The 21,660-nt window shown below is 42.0% G+C and overlaps 1 protein-coding gene across 3 annotated transcripts in view; it reads left to right on the forward strand.

Moving 5' to 3' along the window:
- Positions 1 to 1,977: 1,977 nt before the first annotated feature.
- Positions 1,978 to 21,660, forward strand: part of SNW1 (SNW domain containing 1) — a 44,191-nt gene continuing 24,508 nt past the window's right edge. For all 3 annotated transcript variants that reach the window (XM_012498139.2, XM_003260812.4, XM_030802661.1), the window contains exons 1-3: positions 1,978 to 2,044; positions 8,046 to 8,199; positions 12,750 to 12,911. In XM_012498139.2, coding sequence (XP_012353593.1) covers positions 2,031 to 2,044; positions 8,046 to 8,199; positions 12,750 to 12,911 — 330 coding nt within the window. In that variant the 5' untranslated portion in view covers positions 1,978 to 2,030. The remainder of the gene's footprint in view (positions 2,045 to 8,045; positions 8,200 to 12,749; positions 12,912 to 21,660) is intronic.

Genomic DNA, 21,660 nt, shown 5'->3' on the forward strand with positions numbered 1-21,660 from the left:
TAAGTTCAATAAAACTGGGGCCCAAATAAATTAAATGACTTGCCCTATAAGAATTTATTGGTGCTGAAGCTATATCTTTTTTTTTTTTTTATTTAAGACAGTTTCACTCTTTTTGCCCAGGCTGGAGTGCAATGGCGCGCCATCTCGGCTCACCACAGCTTCCGCCTCCCGAGTTCAAGCGATTCTCCTGCCTCAGCCTCCCGAGTAGCTGGGATTACAGGCATGCACCACCATGCCCAGCTAATTTTGTATTTTAAGTAGAGACGGAGTTTCTCCATGTTGGTCAGGCTGGTCTCAAACTCCCGACCTCAGGTGATGTGCCCACCTCAGCCTCCCAAAGTGCTGGGATTACAGGCACAAGCCACCACACCTGGCCAAAGCTACATCTTAAACTCTAATCTTCGGGCTCCCAGGCCATGCATGTTATATTACACAATGTGATTAATAATCCTGTATTTACCAAAAGTTTTTTTGTTTCTGTTTTTTTGGTTTACATGCTGTGGCAGGCAGAATTCTAGGATATCCCCCAAGATCTCCTCCTCACCCCACCCCCACAGTACATGACCTACATAACCCCTGGGGCCATGACTATGAAGAAAGATGACTCCCCTGATTCTGTTATGCGGTGTGGCAGAGCTGATTTTTTTTTTTTTTTTTTTTTTTGAGACAGAATTTTACTCTGCCACCCAGGCTGGAGTGCAATGGTGCAATCTCGGCTCACTGCAACCTCCACCTCCTGGGTTCAAGCGATTCTTGTACCTCAGCCTCCCAAGTGGCTGGGAAAATAAGAGCACACCACCACACCCAGCTATTTTTTTGTTTTATTTATTTATTTATTTTGAGACGGAGTCTCACTCTGTAGCCAGGCTGGAGTGCAGTGGCGTGATCTTGGCTCATTGCAACCTCCATCTCCTGATTCACACGATTCTGCTGCCTCAGCCTCCCGAGTAGCTGGGACTACAGGAGCACGCCACCATGCACAGCTAATTTTTGGATTTTTAGTAGAGACAGGGTTTCACCATGTTGCCCAGGCTTTGTCGAACTCCTGAGTTCAGGCAATCCGCCCGCCCCGGCCTCCCAAAGTGCTAGGATTACAAGTGTGAGCCTCGGCGCCCGGCCAAGAGTTGATCTTAAAATAGGGAGATTATCCAGGTGCTCCTGATCTAATCACACGAGCCCTTTAAAAGCAGAGCATTTTTCTCCAACAGTGGCAGAAGAGCAGTTAGAAAGATGTGCTTCAGCTGGCCCGGAAGAAAGCAAACATCCATGTTGTGAACTACCAATAAATAGGGCTCATGTGGGAAGGACTTGAGAGTGACCCCTAGGAGCTGAGGGTGGCCACCACTAACAGCACACAACAAAACAGGGAACTCGATCCCACAACCGCCAGGAACTGATTTCTGCCAACAAGAATGAGTTAGGAGATGGATTTTTCTCCAGAGCCTCCTATGAGATTTCAGTCTTGTCATACCCTGGGCAGAGAACCCAGACACTCGGTAAATTACCAAGGATTACAAAATATCTCCCCAGGAGAGTGTTTTGCGGGGGTGAAGAAGAAAAGTTTTGAGTGTGAATGTTTTCAGAGAGTCCAAGAACTCTCCATTAGCTAGTCTCACTATTACCTATCGTTTTAAACGCCCTATCACTCTTTCACTTAAAGTAGCTGTCCCCGGGAAGCTTTTGTATTTTGTACCCCTTCTTGGGGAATGGGGCTGAGTAAGGAATGTAATAAAGCGGCCTAAAAGGCATCTCCTTGTATCTTTGATATTTTGCCTAGGGAACGCCCTATCATGTCGCATATAAGCGATCGAGTGATGCATTCGTTGCTAGCTGAAGAGATTATTCCTTGATAACCGCTTGGTCTTGTCAGAATAGAAACGAACGGGTACTCCTGTTCAAAGAACTACAAATCCCAGAAGGCCTTTCGGCCAGAGCGCCTGCGCATCGCGCGCTCCTTCCTTTCCGCTCCTCATCATCTGGAAAGACCCGCCCAGCGGTGCTGTCGCTCGCGCTGGAAGAAGCGGAAGAAGATGGCGCTCACCAGGTGGGTTGTTGATTGGGGTCCTCGATACGGAAGGGTCTGGGAGTACCAATCTTTTTCATTTCTCTTCCCATACCCTCTGGGCGGTGACCTGACCCGGGGCACAGAATGACGTGGGCCAAGACTACCGCTACGCCCTCCCGCTGGCCGCCACTACGACTAGGCCTAGTGGAAGCTGGGGTCTTTCAGCAGTTTCCCGGGTTTAGTTCACCCGCTCACCAAGGCCGAAAGCCGCGGCGTGGCCTCAGACACCGAAGAGTGCGTTTTTCGCGTAAGCATCTTGCGGAGAGCTGACAGCGCTCCCTCAGGTCCGCGGCTCGGGCGAACGAGATGGGGCTGGTGACGGTAGTGGCTTATTTGGGCGGAGTGAAGCGCGCGGGCTGCGACTGCGCGGCTTTCCGGCCGTTTGCCTGTGGTGGCCTCTCTCCTTTCGCTGTCCACTGGGTGTCCCGAAACAAGGATTCCTGAAAAAAGAGGCCCGGAGCTGAACAGAGATTTAAATGAGCCACAGTAGTGGCCGCCGTCTGCTGATATGCGCCACTGCTCCTCATTTTAACTTCGGAGCTTAGAATTTCTTCCGTAGATAGAACCACCTCAGAGTTTTGCTGTTTCCGGTTACCTTAGTAACCGTCTGTAAAGTGCTCCACGCCTTTAAGAAAAAGATGCTTTTCAGTGGGAGAGCCCCAGAAGTTACGCTACTCATACTAGTCTCCAACCTTGCTGCCCCATCTTAAGTGGAAAAACTTTCCATGCGAACTCAACAGGAAAAGGTTAGTGTTCAGGAAGGTTGTAGAGAAAGTAATCCTTTTAGGACATCAGCTTGAGTTCTCTTAACACCCTTCATTCTCTTCACGCATGTTTTTTTTTCTGGCTGATGACAGTATGAATCCAAAAGTTTTAATCAAAAAATTATTTTGGGAATTATTGTTGGTGCCTTGCTCTGTCATGGGGATTGTGTACACAGAAGAAAATCTGTCTTTGGCAACAGGGAAGATGGAGGTCCAAGGTATACAGACATAAAACAATTACAGAACACAAAATGTGCATTTGTGTAATACTAACCTTAGTGCAAAAAGAATTAGATGGAATAAGTTATGTGGGCTGGAGAGTTTTCTTCCCCCCCCTCCTTTCTAAAAGTTTTTTTGCTTTTTTTTTTTTTTAAACTTTATTTTTTGAGATGGGGTCTCGCTGTGTTGGCCAGGTTGGTCTTGAACTCTTGGCCTCAAGCAGTCCTCCTGTCTCAGCCTCCGAAAGTGCTAGGATTACAGGCATGAGCCACCATGCCCGGCATCTGAAATTTTTAAAAAAAAAACTAGAAACGGGGTGTTACTACGTTGGCCAGGGTGGTCTCCAACTCTTGGCCTCCATCAGTCTTCTCACCTAGGCCTCCCAAAGTGCTAGGATTGCAGGCATGAGCTACCATGCCCAGCCAAGAGTTTTCTTTAGTAAATGTTACAGGCAGCAAACATTTGAGTGCTCCCCAGGTGTGAGACACTGTGTCATAGACTAGTAAAGTTATGAGAGGAGACTGTGGAAAAGGTGGAATTTGAAATGCACACACAAGAAAAATTTCTAGAGATGTCATGGGTATTTTTTATTTATTTAATTTTATTTTCTGATACAAGGTCTCACTCTTGCCCAGGCTAGAGTGCAGTGGCCCAATCACAGCCCACTGCAGCTTCAACCTCCCAAAGCTCAGGTGATCCTCCTGCCTCAGTGCCGGAGAATAGCTGGGACTCTAGACGCTTGCCATGATGCCCAGTTAATTTTTGTTTTTTTTTTAGTAAAGGTGGGGTTTTGCCATGTTGCCCCGCCTGGTCTTGAACTGGGCTTAACTGATCTGATCTACCCATCTCAGCCTCCCACAGTGCTGGCATTACTGGCATGAGCCACCACATCATCTGGCCTGTCATGGGTATTGTGTGCTTAAAATTGCAGTGGCAGAATGCGGTCTTTAAATGGCCAGTCTTGAGGACTCCAGAGCTTTCCATACCTACCATCTGGTGTTCCTCAGTATTCTTTATAATATCCTTTAAGTCAGTAAACACATTTCCCTGAGTTCTGTGAGCTGCCCTAGCAAATTAGTTGAACCTGAGGATGAGGTCATGGGAACCCTGGTTTGTAGTCAGTTGGCCAGTGGCCTGGACCTACTATTGGCATCTGAAGTAAGGGCAGTCTTGTGGGACTGAGCCCTCAACCTGTAACATCTGACAGTATCTCCAGGCAGATAACATCAAAATTGAATTAGAGGACACTTGACTGGGGTCCAGTAGACAGTTGATAGCTTGCTTGATATGTGGGGAAAAACCGTCACACATCTGGTATCAGAAGTGTTGTGTGTTGTTAATTGTTGAGTGAAATAATAGAAGAAACTGAGTTTGTTTTAATTTTATACTCTATCCGCATGGAGCTTACATTTTAATGGGACAGAATTCTAATGGGACAGAATTCTAATTAGCTTACATTCTAATGGGACAGAATGAGTAAAATCATAATGCAATTTCAGGTAATACATGCTAGGAATAAAATAAAGACAGGGTTAGAGAGTGACTCAAAAGTTTGGGGTCAAGTGGCTATTTTGGGTAAGGTGGTCAGAAAACAGCTCTAGAGAGAGGTAACTGAGCAGAGACATGAGTGCTAAGATGCAAGCTGTTGAAAGATCTGGGGCTACTCTAGGCATACTGCCTATGGGATAGCCCTGCTCCGCAAGGAGCAGTCAAAAAAGAAAATATCTGGAGAAGAAGTTTCTATAAAAGCATATGAAAATTTATTCTTTTTTTGAGGCAGAGTCTCACTCTCACCCAGGCTGGAGTGCAGTGGAGCAATCTCAGCTCACTACAAACTCCACCTCCCAGGTTCAAGTGATTTTCCTGTCTCAGCTGGGATTACAGGCGTCCGCCACCACGCCCAGCTAATTTTCGTATTTTCAGTAGAGACAGGGTTTCACTATGTTGGCATGGCTGGTCTCAAACTCCTGGCCTGAAGTAATCCACCTGCCTTGGCCTCCCGAAGTGTTGGAATTACAGGTGTGAGCCACCTCGCCCAGCCGGAAAAATTGTGATTGATTGATTGCGATAGATAGATTAGATAGATAGATAGGTAGGTAGGTAGGTAGGTGATTGATTGATTGCGATAGATAGATTAGATAGGTAGGTAGGTAGGTAGATAGATAGATAGATAGATGATAGATAGATAGATTGATTGATTGATTGATTTTATGGCAGAAGGAATAGCCAATGTAAAGATCCTGGGATGGCTTGTTTAAGGAAAGATAAGAAGGCTGTAGTGAAATGAAGATGGTGAATGCCGGGGAAGAGTGTATTTATTTCTCCTACATTTAAGGAGCTCCAGCTGTGAGCTAGAAGTCTTGGAGCATTAGGGATGAAAGAAGCATAAGACGTGATTCCTGCAGAGCTGCTCACAGTCTCATGAAAACAGAATAGTTAAATGAGTAGATGATTGCAATACAGTAAGATAATGTAGTAGTAGTGGTATATAGAGCGTTTTAGGGGAGCATAGAGACAGGCAGTTAACCCAAACTGGAAGAGTCATGGAACAGCCCTAAAATAATCAAACATACAGAACCTGTATTGAAAGTGTCTACATACTATACCAACTGGTTCATGGATTTCTCATTTAATACTTATAAGAACCTTATGAAGTAGATGCTCTTATGAACTATTATTACAGATGAGAAAACAGATTCAGAGAGGTAAGTAGCTTATCCAGGTTAATAAATGGCATAGGTCAGATCTGAATTCTGAGCCTAGCCATCACTTACCTCCCCAGACTGGATTAGATCCCTCTCATGTAGACTGTCATAGCATCTGTATTTTTCCATCATAACTTAATATAATGTATAATTATAGATTTGTGTGATTTTTTTTGGTGTCTATCTCTGCAAGACTGTAAGCTGTCTTTCTCCATTTATAGTCTCATGCCTAGCATAGTGCTTGTACCCAAATAATAAATATTTTTGAATAATTAATAAGCGCTGCTACTTAGGTATGCTTACTATCCAAGAATCACAAAGGAACTAAGGTTATTTTCTCCATATTCATCCATCACAATCCTTTTGTAATATTTTGGAGTATCACTATAATACTTTAATACTTAAAAGTTATTAAGAACAGTTTAGTAGAAAGGTTACCTTGACTAAAGAATAAGCTGCATCTTCAGGGCTTCTGCTTTGATTCTTTGGCCTCTAAGTTTTTTGTTGTTGTTGTTTGTTTGAGATGGAATTTTGCTGTTGTTGCCCAGGCTGGAGTGCAATGGAGCAATCTTGGCTCACTGTACCCTCCACCTACCGGGTTCAAGTGATTCTCCTGCCTCAGCCTCCCGAGTGGCTGGGATTACAGGCGCACACCAGCACTCCTGGCTAATTTTGTATTTTTAGTAAGGACAGGGTTTCACCATGTTGGTCAGGCTGGTCTTGATCTCCTGACCTCAAGTGATCCACCCACCTCAGCCTCGCATAGTGCTGGGATTACAGGTGTGAGCCACCATGGCTGGTATGGCCTCTAAGTTTTAAATTTCATTGTAGATACCCTTGGCACTTAAATATGTAACTTGTGTTTGTTTTGTCCACCTCTTTGTTACATTCAGTTTTAATCCTAGTTCTTTTGTATCTACACTGAATTAGTTTAAGGAGCATAAGGGTAAAAATGTTAAAAACAAGGAGTAGCCAGGCATGGTGGCTCATGCCAGTAATCCCAGTACTTTGGGAGACTGAGGCTGATGGATCACTTGAGGTCAGGAGTTCGAGACCAGCCTGACCAACGTGGGCCAACATGGCAAAAACCAGTCTCTACTAAAAATACAAAAAATAGGGATGTGGTGGCATGCACCTGTAATCCCAGCTACTCTGGAGGCTGAGGCATGAGAATCACATGAATCCAGGAGACAGAGGTTTCAGTGAGCCGAGGTTGCGCCACCGCACTCAAGGCTGGGCGACAGAACGAGACTCTGTCTCAAAAAAAAAAAAAAAAAAAGGAGTATAAGAATAGCAAGTATATACTGGACAGTTTATCCCTGAAGTATTAGGAATGTTTACTTGTTTGTCATAAGAAATATGGAAACAGGCTGGGTGTAGTGGTTCGCACCTGTAATCCTAGCACTTTGGGAGGCCAGAGCGGGCAGATCACCTGCGGTCAGGAGTTCGAGACCAGCCTGGCCAACATGGCGAAACCCTGTGTCTACTAAAAATGCAAAAATTAGGTGGGTGTGGTGCTGCACATCTGTAATCCCAGCTACTTGGGAGGGTGAGGCAGGAAAATCACTTGAACCCAGGAGGTGGAGGCTGCAGTGAGCCGAGATGGTGCCACTGCACTCCAGCCTGGGTGACACAGAGAGACTCTGTCTCAAAAAAAAAAGGAAAGAAATATGGAAATATGGAAGCATGGCCAGGTGTGGTGGCACACGCCTGTAATTCCAGCACTTTGGGAGGCCAAGGTCAGCAGATCACTTGAGGTCGAGTTCAAGACCAGTCTGGCCAACATGGTGAAACCCCATCTCTACTAAAATTGCAAAAATTAGCCTAGTGTGGTGGCGCATGCTTGTAATCCCAGCTACTTGGGAGGCTGAGGGAGGAGAATCACTTGAACCCAGGAGGCAGAGGTTGCAGTGAGTGGAGATGGCACCACTGTACTCTAGCCTGGGCAACAGAGTGAGACTCTTTCTCAAATAAAAAAAAAAAAAAGGAAATATGGAAGCATAAATGCTTAAGAGTTTGTCTATTATGTGAAATATCTGTTAATTTTTTATTCTGGACATCATTTGCTGTTGTCCTAGTCAAATGTTTTTACTGTGTATCTTTGAGTACTTGCGTCTTCCACATATTATAAAATGACTAGTATTGAGTACTACCATAAATCATTGAAAAATCTGCTCTTTTGCTGAAAAGTAAAAGCATTTTAGGAAAAATTGTCTCTGTGGCCAAGTTGCAGTGGTCAAATTAAACATAAGAGTTTTTAAAATTTCTGACTTCTATTATCTTTGCTTATAGCTTTTTACCCGCACCTACTCAGCTATCTCAGGACCAGCTTGAGGCTGAAGAAAAGGCAAGATCCCAGAGATCACGGCAGACCTCACTGGTCTCCTCCCGAAGAGAACCTCCCCCGTACGGATACCGGAAAGGCTGGATACCTCGGTTATTAGAGGTATGTATGGATCTTAAGTTTAGATTTATTAAATTGTGCTGAAATTGATTATAGCACACTATAACATAAATGTTAGAACCTCTGATTATGAATGTCAGTGTGATAGAAATTCTGGTTATGCGCTCTCAAGATGTATATTTCCCTCAGAAGATGTATCATTTTCTTTTTGCTCATTATCTATCACCGCTTTGTGGTCACTAGAGAACTGTACCATTTGTCTATTCCTATATCAAACTATTAAATATTTACAAGAAAACTAACATTTTATAAATCCAGGAATTATGGAAAATAATGGGAAAGTAAAAGATAAGAGAGATGAAAGTGGATTTCATGTTTGAGCTCCTCCTCCTCCTCCTCCCCCCCAATAATACCACATAACCCTGAAGAGACAACTTTCCTTCAGGGAAAACTCCAGTAGCACTTCCTTTGCTGATTTCTTTCTCTTCACCTGTTTTCTTATCTTTAATTTGAGAATGTTAATATATATCTGATATATAGATTAAATATATTTTTGCGGGTATAAGAGACAAAATTTGGTTGATTTGAAGGCAGTGAGGGAGAAGGAACCATTTGGAATAGCTCTTTCTATCTCTAGCTTGTTGCCAAAGAACAAGCTTCTGGTCGGGCACAGTGGTTCACACCCGTAATCCCAGCACTTTGGGAGGCTGAGGCGGGCGGATCACCTGAGGCCAGGAGTTCGAGACCAGCCTGACCAACATGGAGCAACCCCATCTCTACTAAAAATACAAAATTAGCCAGGCGTGGTGGCGCATGCCTGTAATCCCAGCTACTCCGGAGGCTGAGGCAGGAGAATCCCTTGAACATGGGAGGCGGAGGTTGCGGTGAGCCAGGATTGAACCATTGCACTCCAGCCTGGGCAACAACAGCAAAACTCCATCTCAAAAAAAATAAAAAATAAAAATAAAAAGAACAAGCTTCCTTGGCAGCACCTATTCTAATTACTCAGGATCCTTTACATTAATTAATTAATTTTATTTTTTATTTTTATTTTTGGGATGGAATCTCGCTCCGTTTCCCAGGCTGGAGTGCAGTGGTGCGATCTTGGCTCACTGCAACCTTCGCCTCCTAGGTTCAATCGATTCTCCTGCTTCAGCCTCCCAAGTAGCCAGGATTACAGGCATACACCACCACGCCCAGCTAATTTTTTGTGTTTTTAGTAAAGACAGGGTTTCACCATGTTTGCTAGGCTGGTCTTGAACTCCTGACTTCAGGTGATCCGCCTGCCTCGGCTTCCCAAAGTGCTAGGATTACAGGCGTGAGCCACCGCACCTGGCCTACATTAATTTAATATATATTTCTTTCCCTGATTCTAGGGCAGCCTTCCCATGCTTGACCACTTTCTTCACTAGGGAGAAAAGCAAACATTTGAGACATATATTTCCTCCTCAAGACCTCCTCCACTTTTATCAAGCCTTTTTCTTCTCTCTCTCCCAGTAGTCTTTCTGATTCCTGCATATTTTGATTCTTCATGTCCCAAGGACTGTATCTGCCCTATTAAAAATCTGAAGTGCCTGTATCATTCCCAGTTATTTTCATTTTTATCACTTTTTTTTTTTTTTTGAGACAAACTCTCACCCTGTCACCCAGGCTAGAGTGTAGGAGTGCGATCTCAGCTCACCACAACGTCTGCCTCAGCCTCTTAAGTAGCTGGGATTATAGGCACGTGTCACCATACCTGGCTAATTTTTGTGTTTTTAGTAGAGACAGAGTTTCGCCATGTTGGCCGGGCTGGTCTTGAGCTCCTGACCTCAAGCAATCCACCTGCCTTGGCCTCCCAACGTGCTGGGATTGCAGGTGTGAGCCACCACACCCAGCCATCATCCCATCACTTTTCTTTTTTCTGTCCTTACTGGTTATGATTTTTACTTCACAAGTATGAAGGGCTCATGCCTTTTTTCACATACCTTCAAGTAGTGATCATAGTATTCATTGAATTGATAGTTGTAGCTTAGAGCCCTACCAGAAGCCATCTGTATTCTCAGTCTCTTCCATGTCTCATCACCCTGGCTACCAGCATTTTGTTTTTTGTTTTGTTTTGTTTTGTTTCTTTGAGACAGGGTCTTGCTTTTTCACCATGCTGGAGTACAGTGGCGTGATCTCGGCTCACTGCAACCTCACCTCCCGGGTTCAAGCAGTTCTCTGCCTCAGCCTCCCGAGTAGCTGGGATTACGGGCACCTGCCACCATGCCCAGCTAATTTTTTTGTGTTTTTAATAAAGATGGGGTTTCACCATCTTGGCCAGGCTGGTCTTGAACTCCTGACCTCGTGATCCACCTACCTCGGCCTCCCAAAGTGCTGGGATTACAGGTGTGAGCCACCGCGCCTGGCCCACACTCTTTAATAGAGTTTATAAGAGGAACACCCAACTAGATCATATCTTGTCCTATGTATTCCAAAAAACCCACATGTAGGTTTTTTTGTTGCTTTTTTGTCAGTTTTCCTCTGGTCCTTATGAATGCTGGTGTGTGAAGGCCAGTCATATTGCAATTATTAAGAGATTTTTGTTGCTTTTGTTCTCTCTGATAGTGTAATTTGTGGGAAGCAGAGTAAGATGAAAGATTATCAAAGAGTCTTACCTGGGGCAAAAAAGTAGTGATTGGCATCATCTAATAGAGCAGTTGAGTGTCTCTGTTGAGGCATTATAAATATTGTTTGGTCTGTCAGTACATTGCACAATGAGGGTGACAGGCATCACCTTACATAGAATAAATCTCATCCATGCATTTCAGCATTAGGATACTTGGTTGCTGTTAAGATTTTTAGATTCTTACTTGACTATCAGTGGTTTCATATATCCTGGTGAAACAGAACAGTTTATTTGAAAATCAAGTAGAAATGGCCAGCTAATCTGGAAATGCTATGGATGCTGCTTGAGGGGAGTGAATGTTCTGTGGAAGAAGGCATTTTGTTCTAGTTTTCAAAATAAAAGCTATGATTTTCTGGCAAGCTTAATGACCACATAATGCTACAGCTACAGTTCTGAAGTACTTATTATAGTTGAAAAACTCTAGCAAATCCAAGCATGTGTCAGATTGATGGCTTGGGTATGGGAAGCACTTTTCTTAGGAGTGCTTTAACTCTTTCTCATTTACAAGAAAATGTCTCTCAGCTTTATTCTCTTGGTTTTCAAAAACTTCATCTCTGTAGCAAATAAGCATATTGTACTTAGGAACTCATATATCTTAGATCTAATGGAGTATTAAAGAGGTCTTGTAAAAGTGAATATTTTCTTTTTTTTCATCAAACCCCCTCTAAATGATTAATTTTAATTTGTGTTTTCTATCATTTCTTAATAGTACTCATTTGGCTGTTTTGAGCTAAAAGAAAGGTATTTCATAGTATTAGAAAATACAAAGCTTTTCGGAGTCTCAAAAGATCTGGGTTCAGGTGCTGCATATAATACCTGTGAGATCTCAGGAACACCGCTTAATTTTTCTAAACCTGAATGTTTCCATTTAAAATAAAAGGATGTTAAAGAGTTACAAGGATTAAATGAGATAATACATGTGTGAATCATGTTTAAAATATACTAAGCAAATACTACTAAATTTTTTTAAACTACTTAAAAATTATACTTGATCCTCATGTTTATTTGATAAACCTTTTAAAAATACTACATTTCATCAGCAAACTTTATTTAGCTTGTTCTACTTTAGCAGTCTCAGTTCTCTCTCCTAAATAATTATGTATAATCACTACTAGAAATGTAGTAAACTCATTTCTGGATCTTTCCTATTGTATTGATTTGCTTCTCACATAACAATGAATAAATAATATGTTAATAAAATCTGATTCCAAGAAAAAATCTTTTATATTTCTGCCCCAAGTATAGCTTTACCTGTTCCTCACTAAAATATGTATTTATATGCTAAAATATATACACATATATTTTGTGTTGTCCTAGCCATTTTGCTTAGTTTCGTCCTGCATATATGAAATCCACATTTTCTTGCTGTAGCCTGTAAGTCCCTTCATGATCTGGTGTTTTTTACTCATGTAACTTGTGCCTCAAGCTCTGCTGTCCTTATTAAGCTGTTAGCCCCACTGAATTCTCATTTCCTAAAATATGCCAAGCTCATTCTTGCAGCAGGGCCTTCGCATTGGCTATTTGATCCATCTAGAAAATGCTTCCCGTGTGTGTGTGTGTGTGTGTGTGTGTGTGTGTGTGTGTACATATATATATATATATATATATATATATATATTCCCATGAGTGCTTTCTAATCATTCAGGCTTCAGCTCACATGTTACTTCTTCACAAACGCTGTCCCCACCCACCCTATCAAAAGTAGCCCCTTTTCCCAGTCTTTTTCTTTTGTATTACCTTCATGGTACTTAGCACAAGCCAAAGAATGTGTTTTTTTATATCTTCACCTACTAGGATGTAAACTCCACAAGAGGCAGGGACCTCTGCTGTATCTCTAGCATCTAGCATACTAAGGACTCAACAATTACTTGTTGAATGAATGCATATATCATGAATGTCAAATGATGATTAACTATTTTATTTGACTACTTCTAATGTGTAGGATTTTGGAGATGGAGGTGCTTTTCCAGAGATCCATGTGGCCCAGTATCCACTGGATATGGGACGAAAGAAAAAAATGTCGAATGCGCTGGCCATTCAGGTGGATTCTGAAGGAAAAATTAAATATGATGCAATTGCTCGACAAGGACAGTCAAAAGACAAGGTAATCCTCTCGTGTTTTCCCTCAATGATAAATATTTTAGGAAACATTTTAAATTTTGTGGACACAATAACATCTCTTGCTGTTTGAATTATGTTAAAAGTAGCAATGCCTGGGCATGGTGGCTCGTACCTATATTCTCAGCTATTTGGGAGGCAGAGGCAGGAGGTTTGATTGAGCCCAAGAGTTTGAGGATACAGCGAGCCACTGCACTCTTGCTTGGGTGGCAATACCTTGTTTTAAAGGGGGAAAAAAGTACATTTTAAAACAGTTACTTTATATTACTAACATTCTAAAACTGCCAGTAAATTTTTTTAAATCTGCAACCCCAGAGCCTTACCATCAACTTTTAATTTCTCCTGTAGTTTCTTCTAGTTTTTCCTATCGTCTTGACTGATTTCCTCCATGTACTTAGAGTACTTAGGTATTTAATAGTTCATTTGAATATAATAAATTACACAAACTTCTTTTGCCCTAGATTAAGTACAAAACTAGCATTTGCTATCCAGATTTAGGATGGCCCTGCTACGAAGTAATCCATAGGCCAAAAATAAAATTTGCTTAAAATAATCTCATCACAGAACAGCTACACTCAGGGCCAAGGAACTATTTTTAAGAAGACCTAGTTTTTTTTTCTTGTAAATAAATACTCAAGATAGAAGTGAAAGATTTCTTTAGAACTGATGATGTTTGGAAAAATACTTGAGAGCTTTCAGTACCTGTCATTTGCCTCTCTCTCCCCCCCACACTTTTTCAATTTACCCTCTAAAATAGCACTAACAGCCCATCCTTTGCTTCTGCATCATGGCTGCTGAGCTTTGGGGGAAGACAATTATGCAATCATGCAGATTTATATCTCCTATTTCAGCTCAGCTCCCTTGGTACTCCCGCCAAACTTTAATTCCTACTCCTTTCATCCCATCTCATCCTTAGCAGGTGACTCCCCCATCTATTTGCATATAAAGACTATTGGAAGAAAATTGTCAATTTTCTTCATCCTGTACTTGTCTTTTTTCCTTGACTTTTGTTTTTGCACAAAATGCCTTCTTCTGTCTAAGCCTGATCTTTTTTTATTTTATTTTTTGTTTTTTTTGAGACAGGGTCTTGTTCTGTTGCCCAGGCTGGAGTGCAGTGGCACGATCATGGCTCACTGAAGCCTCGACCTCCTGGGCTCAAGCAATCCTCCCACCTCAGCCTCTCGAGTGGCTGAGACCACAGGTGTGCATCACCATGCCCGGCTAATTTATTATTTTTTTGTAGAGGTGGGATATCCCTATGTTACTCAAGCTGGTCTTGAACTTTTGGGCTCAAGCAATCCTCCTGCTTCCGCCACCCAAAGTGCTGGGATCACAGGCGTGAGCCACTGCACCTGGATCTACACCTGATCTTGCCATATGTATTCTGGATCTCAATCCCTTCCCTCTTCCTCTATGAACCTTACCTACTAGTTAATCTTCTCAACAGTTCTTCACCCCTCCTCTTCTAATGGCTCTTTCTTGCTAGCATTTGAATGTGCTTGTTTTTCTTTTTTTTTTTTTTTTTTTTGAGACGGAGTCTCGCTCTGTCGCCCAGGCTGGAGTGCAGTGGCGCAATCTCCGCTCACTGCAAGCTCCGCCTCCCGGGTTCACGCCATTCTCCTGCCTCAGCCTCTCCGAGTAGCTGGGACTACAGGCGCCCGCCACCACGCCCGGCTAATTTTTTTGTATTTTTAGTAGAGACAGGGTTTCACCATGGTCTCGATCTCCTGACCTCGTGATCCGCCTGCCTCGGCCTCCCAAAGTGCTGGGATTACAAGCGTGAGCCACCGCGCCCGGCATGTGCTTGTTTTTCTTGTCATTTGTTTGTTTGTGTATTCTTTTTTAGATTGTAGTGCCATGGCACCCTCATAGTTCATTGCAACCTTGAACTATTGGGCTCAGGCGATCATCCTACCTCAGCCCCCCGAGTAGCTGGGACTACAGGCGCCTGCCACCATGCCCGGCTAATTTTTTGTATTTTTAGTAGAGATGGGGTTTCACCGTGTTAGCCAGGCTTGTCTCAATCTCCTGACCTCGTGATCCACCCGCGTCGGCCTCCCAAAGTGCTGGGATTACAGGCGTGAGGCCGCCTGGCCTTTCTTATCTTTTGAAAGATAGGCTTTTCCCTGAGTACCTACTCTCAATGTTCCGTCTAGCTACCACCTAATTTTCTTCACTTTTTTCAGGAGTTGTTTTTGCCCTCTCTATTTTTTCACTTTCCTTTCACTCTTCAATTCACTACAAAATGGCCTCACCTAAACCAGTTTGATGAGGTGCTCTCTGGCAAAAGTCTCAACACATTTTTTTACAGCACATTCTCTTTATATATATTTTTTCTTTTAATCATTCTGTGACTGTAACCAAAAAACACAGCACATTCTCTTTAACTAATGTAATTTATTTGCCACTCATATGCTGATGACTGTTCAGTCTGTGTTTCATTCTCTGCTTGGCTGTAGGTCCTTATATCTTACTGTCTACAAGGGCAAGTGTATCTAGATTTCCCTAAAGTGCTACTTAAATCCAAACCTAAATACATAATTTTCCACTTAATCTACCTGCTATTTGTCTAACTCAGTAAGTGATAGTGATATTTTCCTAATTGTTTATGCTGAAAGCCTGGGAGTCATTTTTTTCTTACTATTATATTGATTTTTTTTTTTTAAATTACACAAATAGGCTGGGCGTGGTGGCTCATGCCTGTAATCCTAGCACTTTGGGAGGCTGAGGCGGGTGGATCACGAGGTCAGGAGATTGAGAGCATCCTGGCTAACACAGTGAAACCCCGTCTCTATTAAAAACACAAAAATTTAGCTGGGCATGGTGGTGGGTGCCTGTAGTCCCAGCTACTCGGGAGGCTGAGGCAGGAGAATGGTGTGAACCTGGGAGGCAGAGCTTGCAGTGAGCTAAGATGGCACCACCGCACTCCAGCCTGGGCAACAGAGCAAGACTGTCTCAAAAAAAAAAAAAAAAAAATTATACAAATAATATATTATGGTAAAAGATACCATAAGTATATATCACAAGTATATACAGTCCTGCCCGCTTTTCTCCTACTTTACTTCCCAGAGGTAACTGCTGTTACTACAGTGATGTATATAATTCCAAATTTTTATTATGGATTTAGATATTTATGTATATCCTCATTTTACATATACATACAAACTTAGAAACTTTTGTTTACATGAATGGAATTTTAATGCCCATAACTTCCTTTGACTTGCTTTTTTTTTTTTTACTTAACACATTTGACAATTTTTGTTAGTACATATAGGTCTATTTCATTTTTTTAAAATTAATCTATATAGGATTCCATGGCGTGGTTATCTGCTAGTTTTCTTAAGCATTGGTGGTTTTTAGTTTTACAAACAAATGTATTCAAGATCTACATACAAACATCTTGTTGAACATGAGTATTTGTTTAAAATAAATTCTTAGATGTGGACTTACTGGCTCGGAGGCTATTCAGATTTCACATGTGACACATACTGCCCATATGTTCTCTCTGCTTAGCAATCATTCTATTTCTTGTTTCCCTCAGACCTTCCATCTATTTAGTCTCTGTGAACGATCTTATTTCCTTAATACTTCCCAAGTATATTCCCCTCTCTGCTACTTAGTTCAGGCCGTTTTCATTTCTTGCTTGATTTACTGCAGCCAAGCCTGCAACCATCTCGTTGCCATTTGTCTTGCTGGCATGAACAAACAAATTCATCCATGTTTGTCTGTCTTTCTCTCTCATCATGTATATACACATACACGCAAGTGTGCACAATTAGAATCTTTCTATGGCTTCCATGGTCTTTAAGGTAAGGACTAAGCTGCTATGGTATGCTTGCCCCTTACTCACTTTTCTGGGCTAGCTTCGACTCTCATGATCAGAATACTGAAATCCAAAAATAAACAGTTCAGTTTTAGCCATTCTGTTTGTTTTCACTATAAAATAAATACTATTATAGGTGTTCTTGTTTGTTTTCGAGAGGAGTCTTGCTCTGTCACCCAGGCTGGAGTGCAGTGGCACAATAACAGCTTGCTGCAGCCTTGAACTCCTGAGCTCACGTGATCCTTTCACCCCAGCCTTCTAAGTAGTTGGGACTACAGGTGCACACCACCACGCCCGGCTAATTTTTTGTAATGACAGGGTTTCACCTTGTTGCCCAGGCTGGTCTCAAACTCCTGAGCTCAGGTGATCTGCCTGCTTTGGCCTCCCAGAGTGTTGGGATTACAGTTGTGTGCCACTGCCGCCAGCCAAGGTGGTTGTTAAGAAGAAAAAAACTTTTTTTCTGAGACCGAATCTCACTTTGTCACCCAGGCTGGAGTGCAGTAGGGCAATCTCAACTCACTGCAACCTCAGCCTTCCCAGTTCAAGCAGTTCTCCTGCCTCAGCCTTCTCAGTAGCTGGGATTACAGGCGCCCGCCACCAGGCCCAGCTCGTTTTTGTCTTTTTAGTAGAGATGGGTTTCACCATGTTGGTTAGGCTGGTCTTGAACTCCTGACCTCAAGCAGTCCACCTGCCTTGGCCTCCCAAAGTGCTGGGATTACAGGCATGAGACACCGTGCCCAGCCAAGAAGAAAAAACATTCAAGCATTCCCTATAAATATTTGCCATGGGGAACTACTTGTAGTTCCCATAATATGACACATTCTCTCTTGAGACTTCCCATGGATATTCTTTTTCCTAGAAAGTTCTACCCTTATTCATTCTCTGGCTTAATTCTATTGCTTTCCATTCTCAGCTCACTCTTCACTATTCCAGGGTGTTGTCCTGGACCTTCCCTGGCTAGACTAAGTGTCCCTCTTCTCTACTCCTAATGTTTGTCATAGCAGTCTTCACCTTTTGTTGTAATTATCTGTTCACTCATAATCTATATCATCTGACTATAATGTTTTTAAGGGCAGGGATTATATATTTATATTTTCGTCTTTGGTGCCTTACTTACTGCCTGAAAGTTTGACACATAAGGCATCCACCAGTGTTTGTTCAGCGAATAATAGTGGTTTTCATTGTATAACACAAAACCACTTCTGAAGCCAGTGAGGAAGTATAGTCCACCCTGCAAAAGGAAAATTAGGCCCCTATACATGGAGAACATATACTGGAAATTTACTGTATACCATGGAGGCCTTCACTTGACTTCAGTTGCCTTTGTTTTGGTGCATCTCTCCCTGGGGGTAATCACTCTTCTTTATTGGTATGTGCTTCTTCTCCAGTCCCATTTGGTAGGAAAAAAACAACATCTAAGGGCAACAATTTGGCATTGGTAGGTTGTGTTATTTTGAATGAAATACAGCTTTGGTCCATTTTGCATTATATTTCAAGAGTGGAAACAAAGAGTTTTATCTGATTTCTAGGGAATGATGTTTAAATCACTGTCTGTATTGGTGATTATTTTGTATTCAAAATAGAGTAGAACTGTTCAGACTGAACTATCTATTTTTGGAGTTTAGTATCTTGGCCAAATAAGGTCTCCAAAGCATTGTTCCTTATTTTTTCTTTTTTTCTTTTCTTTTTTTTTTTTTGAGATGGAGTCTTGCTCTGTTGCCCAGGCTGGAGTGCAATCTTGGCTCACTGCAACCTCTGCCTCCCGGATTTAAGTGATTCTTCTGCCTCACCATCCCATGTAGCTGGGATTACAGGCGCACACCACCACACCCAGCTAATTTTTTTGTACTTTTAGTAGAAACAGGGTTTCACCATGTTGGCCAGGCTGGTCTTAAACTCCTAACCTCAGGTGATCCCCCCTCACCTTGGCCTCCCAAAGTGTCGGGATTACAGGCATGAGCGACTACGCCTGGCCAGATCGTTCCTTTTGTCTATAATGCAGCCACTAGAAACGAACCCCAAACTGGGACCACTCTCAGGTTTATATCTTTTTGTTTGTTTGTTTTCTAGAAGCGGATAGATTCATGCATGAAGTTTGGAGTGCATTGAGTAATTCAACATTAATCAAGTAACTATTACATGCCATTGGCATTGGGGGAGCACTTTGTTTAGGACCGTCTTCAGCATTGTACAATGTTTAGCATAAGTGGCACTACCTGTAAATCCCAGTAGTGTCCCAATCCTACCCCCGTTGTCTTAACTAGAAACACCTCACACATTTACAAAGGCACTGGGTGAGAGGAGTTAGAGGTGGCAGTGATGCCCTGTTTGACAATCACTGATTTTCCTGTTTTAGAAGAAATAGAAATGGACTGCATAATACATAAAATAGGATTTAAAAAATGTGTTATTCCAGAGACTGAACAGGTTATTGGATTTATGAATTTGGACTAAGATTTCTGATTTGCTTCCGAGAGGTCTGGTATTCTTCAGAAACCAGGGAGTTCGCACTGAAATATTAATAGTGAATGAGTAAGAATGGAAAATGCTAGGTGTTAGGTATAAGAGGTGAGAAGAATCAGGGAAGATTCTAAGACGTAATATTCTAGGACAAGTCTAAGGCAATTGATCTCTACATGTGAAGTAAGTACTGTGTATACGACTTCCTAGTCATACAAAATTGGAAATGAAAAAGTTTTTTTAGTGTAAATCTTGATACAACCAAATGCTTTTTTTTCCTAATTATGAAAGTGATAAATCTCTTTTTTTTTTTTTTTTTTTTTTGAAACGGAGTTTTGCTCTTGTTGCCCAGGCTGGGGTGCAATGGCGCGATCTCAGCTCACCGCAACCTCCGCCTCCTGGGTTCAAGTGATTCTCCTGCCTCAGCCTCCCAAGTAGCTGGGATTACAGGCATGCGCCACCACGCCTGACTAATTTTGTATTTTTGGTAGAGACGGGGTTTCTCCATGTTGGTCAGGCTGGTCTCCAACTCCCAACCTCAGGTGATCTGCCCACCTCGGCCTCCCAAAGTGCTGGGATTACAGGCATGAGCCACCGCACCCAGCCAAGTGATAAATCTTGAAATAAAGGGCTTGGTGTATGTATTTTTCCCTCTGAAATAGTTTATGTAAGAAATATTACATACAGGCCAAGTGCATTGGCTCATGCCTGTAATCCCAGCACTTTGGGAAGCTTGAGGTGGGAGGATCATTTGAGGCCAGGAGTTTGAGACTAGCTTGGGCAATATAATGAAACCCTATCTCTTAAAGAAAAGAAATGTTACACCCATACTATACCCAAAAGAATGCCTTCAGCGTATTTCCCCTAAAAAAACCGTAACAACTTTAAACTGACCCCATGATAAATTACATGTTATCTTGTTTGTATGATTTCACACACTAGCTAAGCTAGATTAGCGTTTTCTTTCTGCCTCACATAGTGAATGTTTTGACAGGCTTATCCTTTTAGTCAGTCCAGTTCTTTGCCAGTTTTCTGTAATAAAATATCTGTTTCACAGATGAGTTACTACTTTATTTTGTTCACAAAGCTTATTTGTGCTTCTGATACTTTCAAGAGTATATTGTATTTTTCAGATAACACTCCACAGCCCATTTGCCTCCTGGTACTCAGTTTCCTCAGCACATTTAATTCTCAGACTATAAAAATTTGGGGTTTTGGCCAGATGCTGTGGCTCATGCCTGTAATCCCAGCACTTTGGGAGGCCAAGGCAGGTGGATCACCTGAGGTCAGGAGTTCGAGACCAGCCTGGCCAACATGGTGAAACCCCATCTCTAATAAAAATACAAAAATTAGCTGGACATGGTATCATGCGCCTGTAATCCCAGCAACTTGGGAGGCTGAGGCAGGAGAATGGCTTTAACCTGGGAGGCAGAGGTTGCGGTGAGCTGAGATCAGGCCATCGCACTCCAGCCTGGGCAACAAGAGCAAGACTTTGTCTCAAAAAAAAAAAAAAATGGGGGTTTTTATAATTAATTACTATGGAGGAATCTTGCTCTTCAGATGTCCTTTACTCAGCCTTGTGAGATGCTAGAATCTTATTGATGCTCATTTAAAGGATTATTAACTTTGGAATGCCCAAATAAGGAGCAGCAAATGACTCTTGTATGCTAAATTAGTATTGACACTTTATGTTGAACATACATGACTACCAGGGAGCCATTTACTTATAATCCTTTCCTTATAACAGTTGCTATGGAGAAGTGATAAACTCTTCATGATTAACTCTTCATAGAATTGGTATTTTTTTCTAGTGTTGTTATATAATTTTCAGCTTAGGGTTGTATAGGTTTTTCCATGCTGAGAGGAAATAAGACTTTTGAGGTCAGATAGTAGCTGTATGATCTGAATGTACTGAACCTCACTCTTTTCAGTAGAGTGAGGTTTATAGTCCCTTCCAAAATCAACACTCCTAGAGTATGGTGACACTAATAACTCACATATCAGTAGTATGTGTTTTGTGCTAAATCATCTTAGGCTTTCTTACCTGATCCCTCTTCCCACTCCTGAGAAAAACAAGCTGGAGATTTTAGTGTATAGCCATGAGATAGTTTTTTTCTGGGAAATCAGTAGCTTATAGAAAGTTCTGTAGGGCCTAAAATGTAAACTTATTTATTTATTCATTCATCCATCCATTCTTTAAAATAGAGATAGGTCTTGCCGTGTTGCCCTGGCTGGTCTTGAATTCCTGAGCTCAAGCTATCCTCCAACCTTGGCCTTCCAAAATGCTATGATTACAGGCATGAGTCATTGTTCCCGGCCTATAAACACCTTTAGCATGTAACAGAATATCTCTAAAATTCATTTATTTATTCATTTGTACAAAAAATACTGATCAAATATCTCCAGTCATAATTATAAAGCACAGGAGATACTTTTTTTTTTTTTTTTTTTT

Source organism: Nomascus leucogenys, chromosome 22a (assembly GCF_006542625.1).
Source record: "Nomascus leucogenys isolate Asia chromosome 22a, Asia_NLE_v1, whole genome shotgun sequence".
NCBI lineage: Eukaryota > Metazoa > Chordata > Mammalia > Primates > Hylobatidae > Nomascus > Nomascus leucogenys.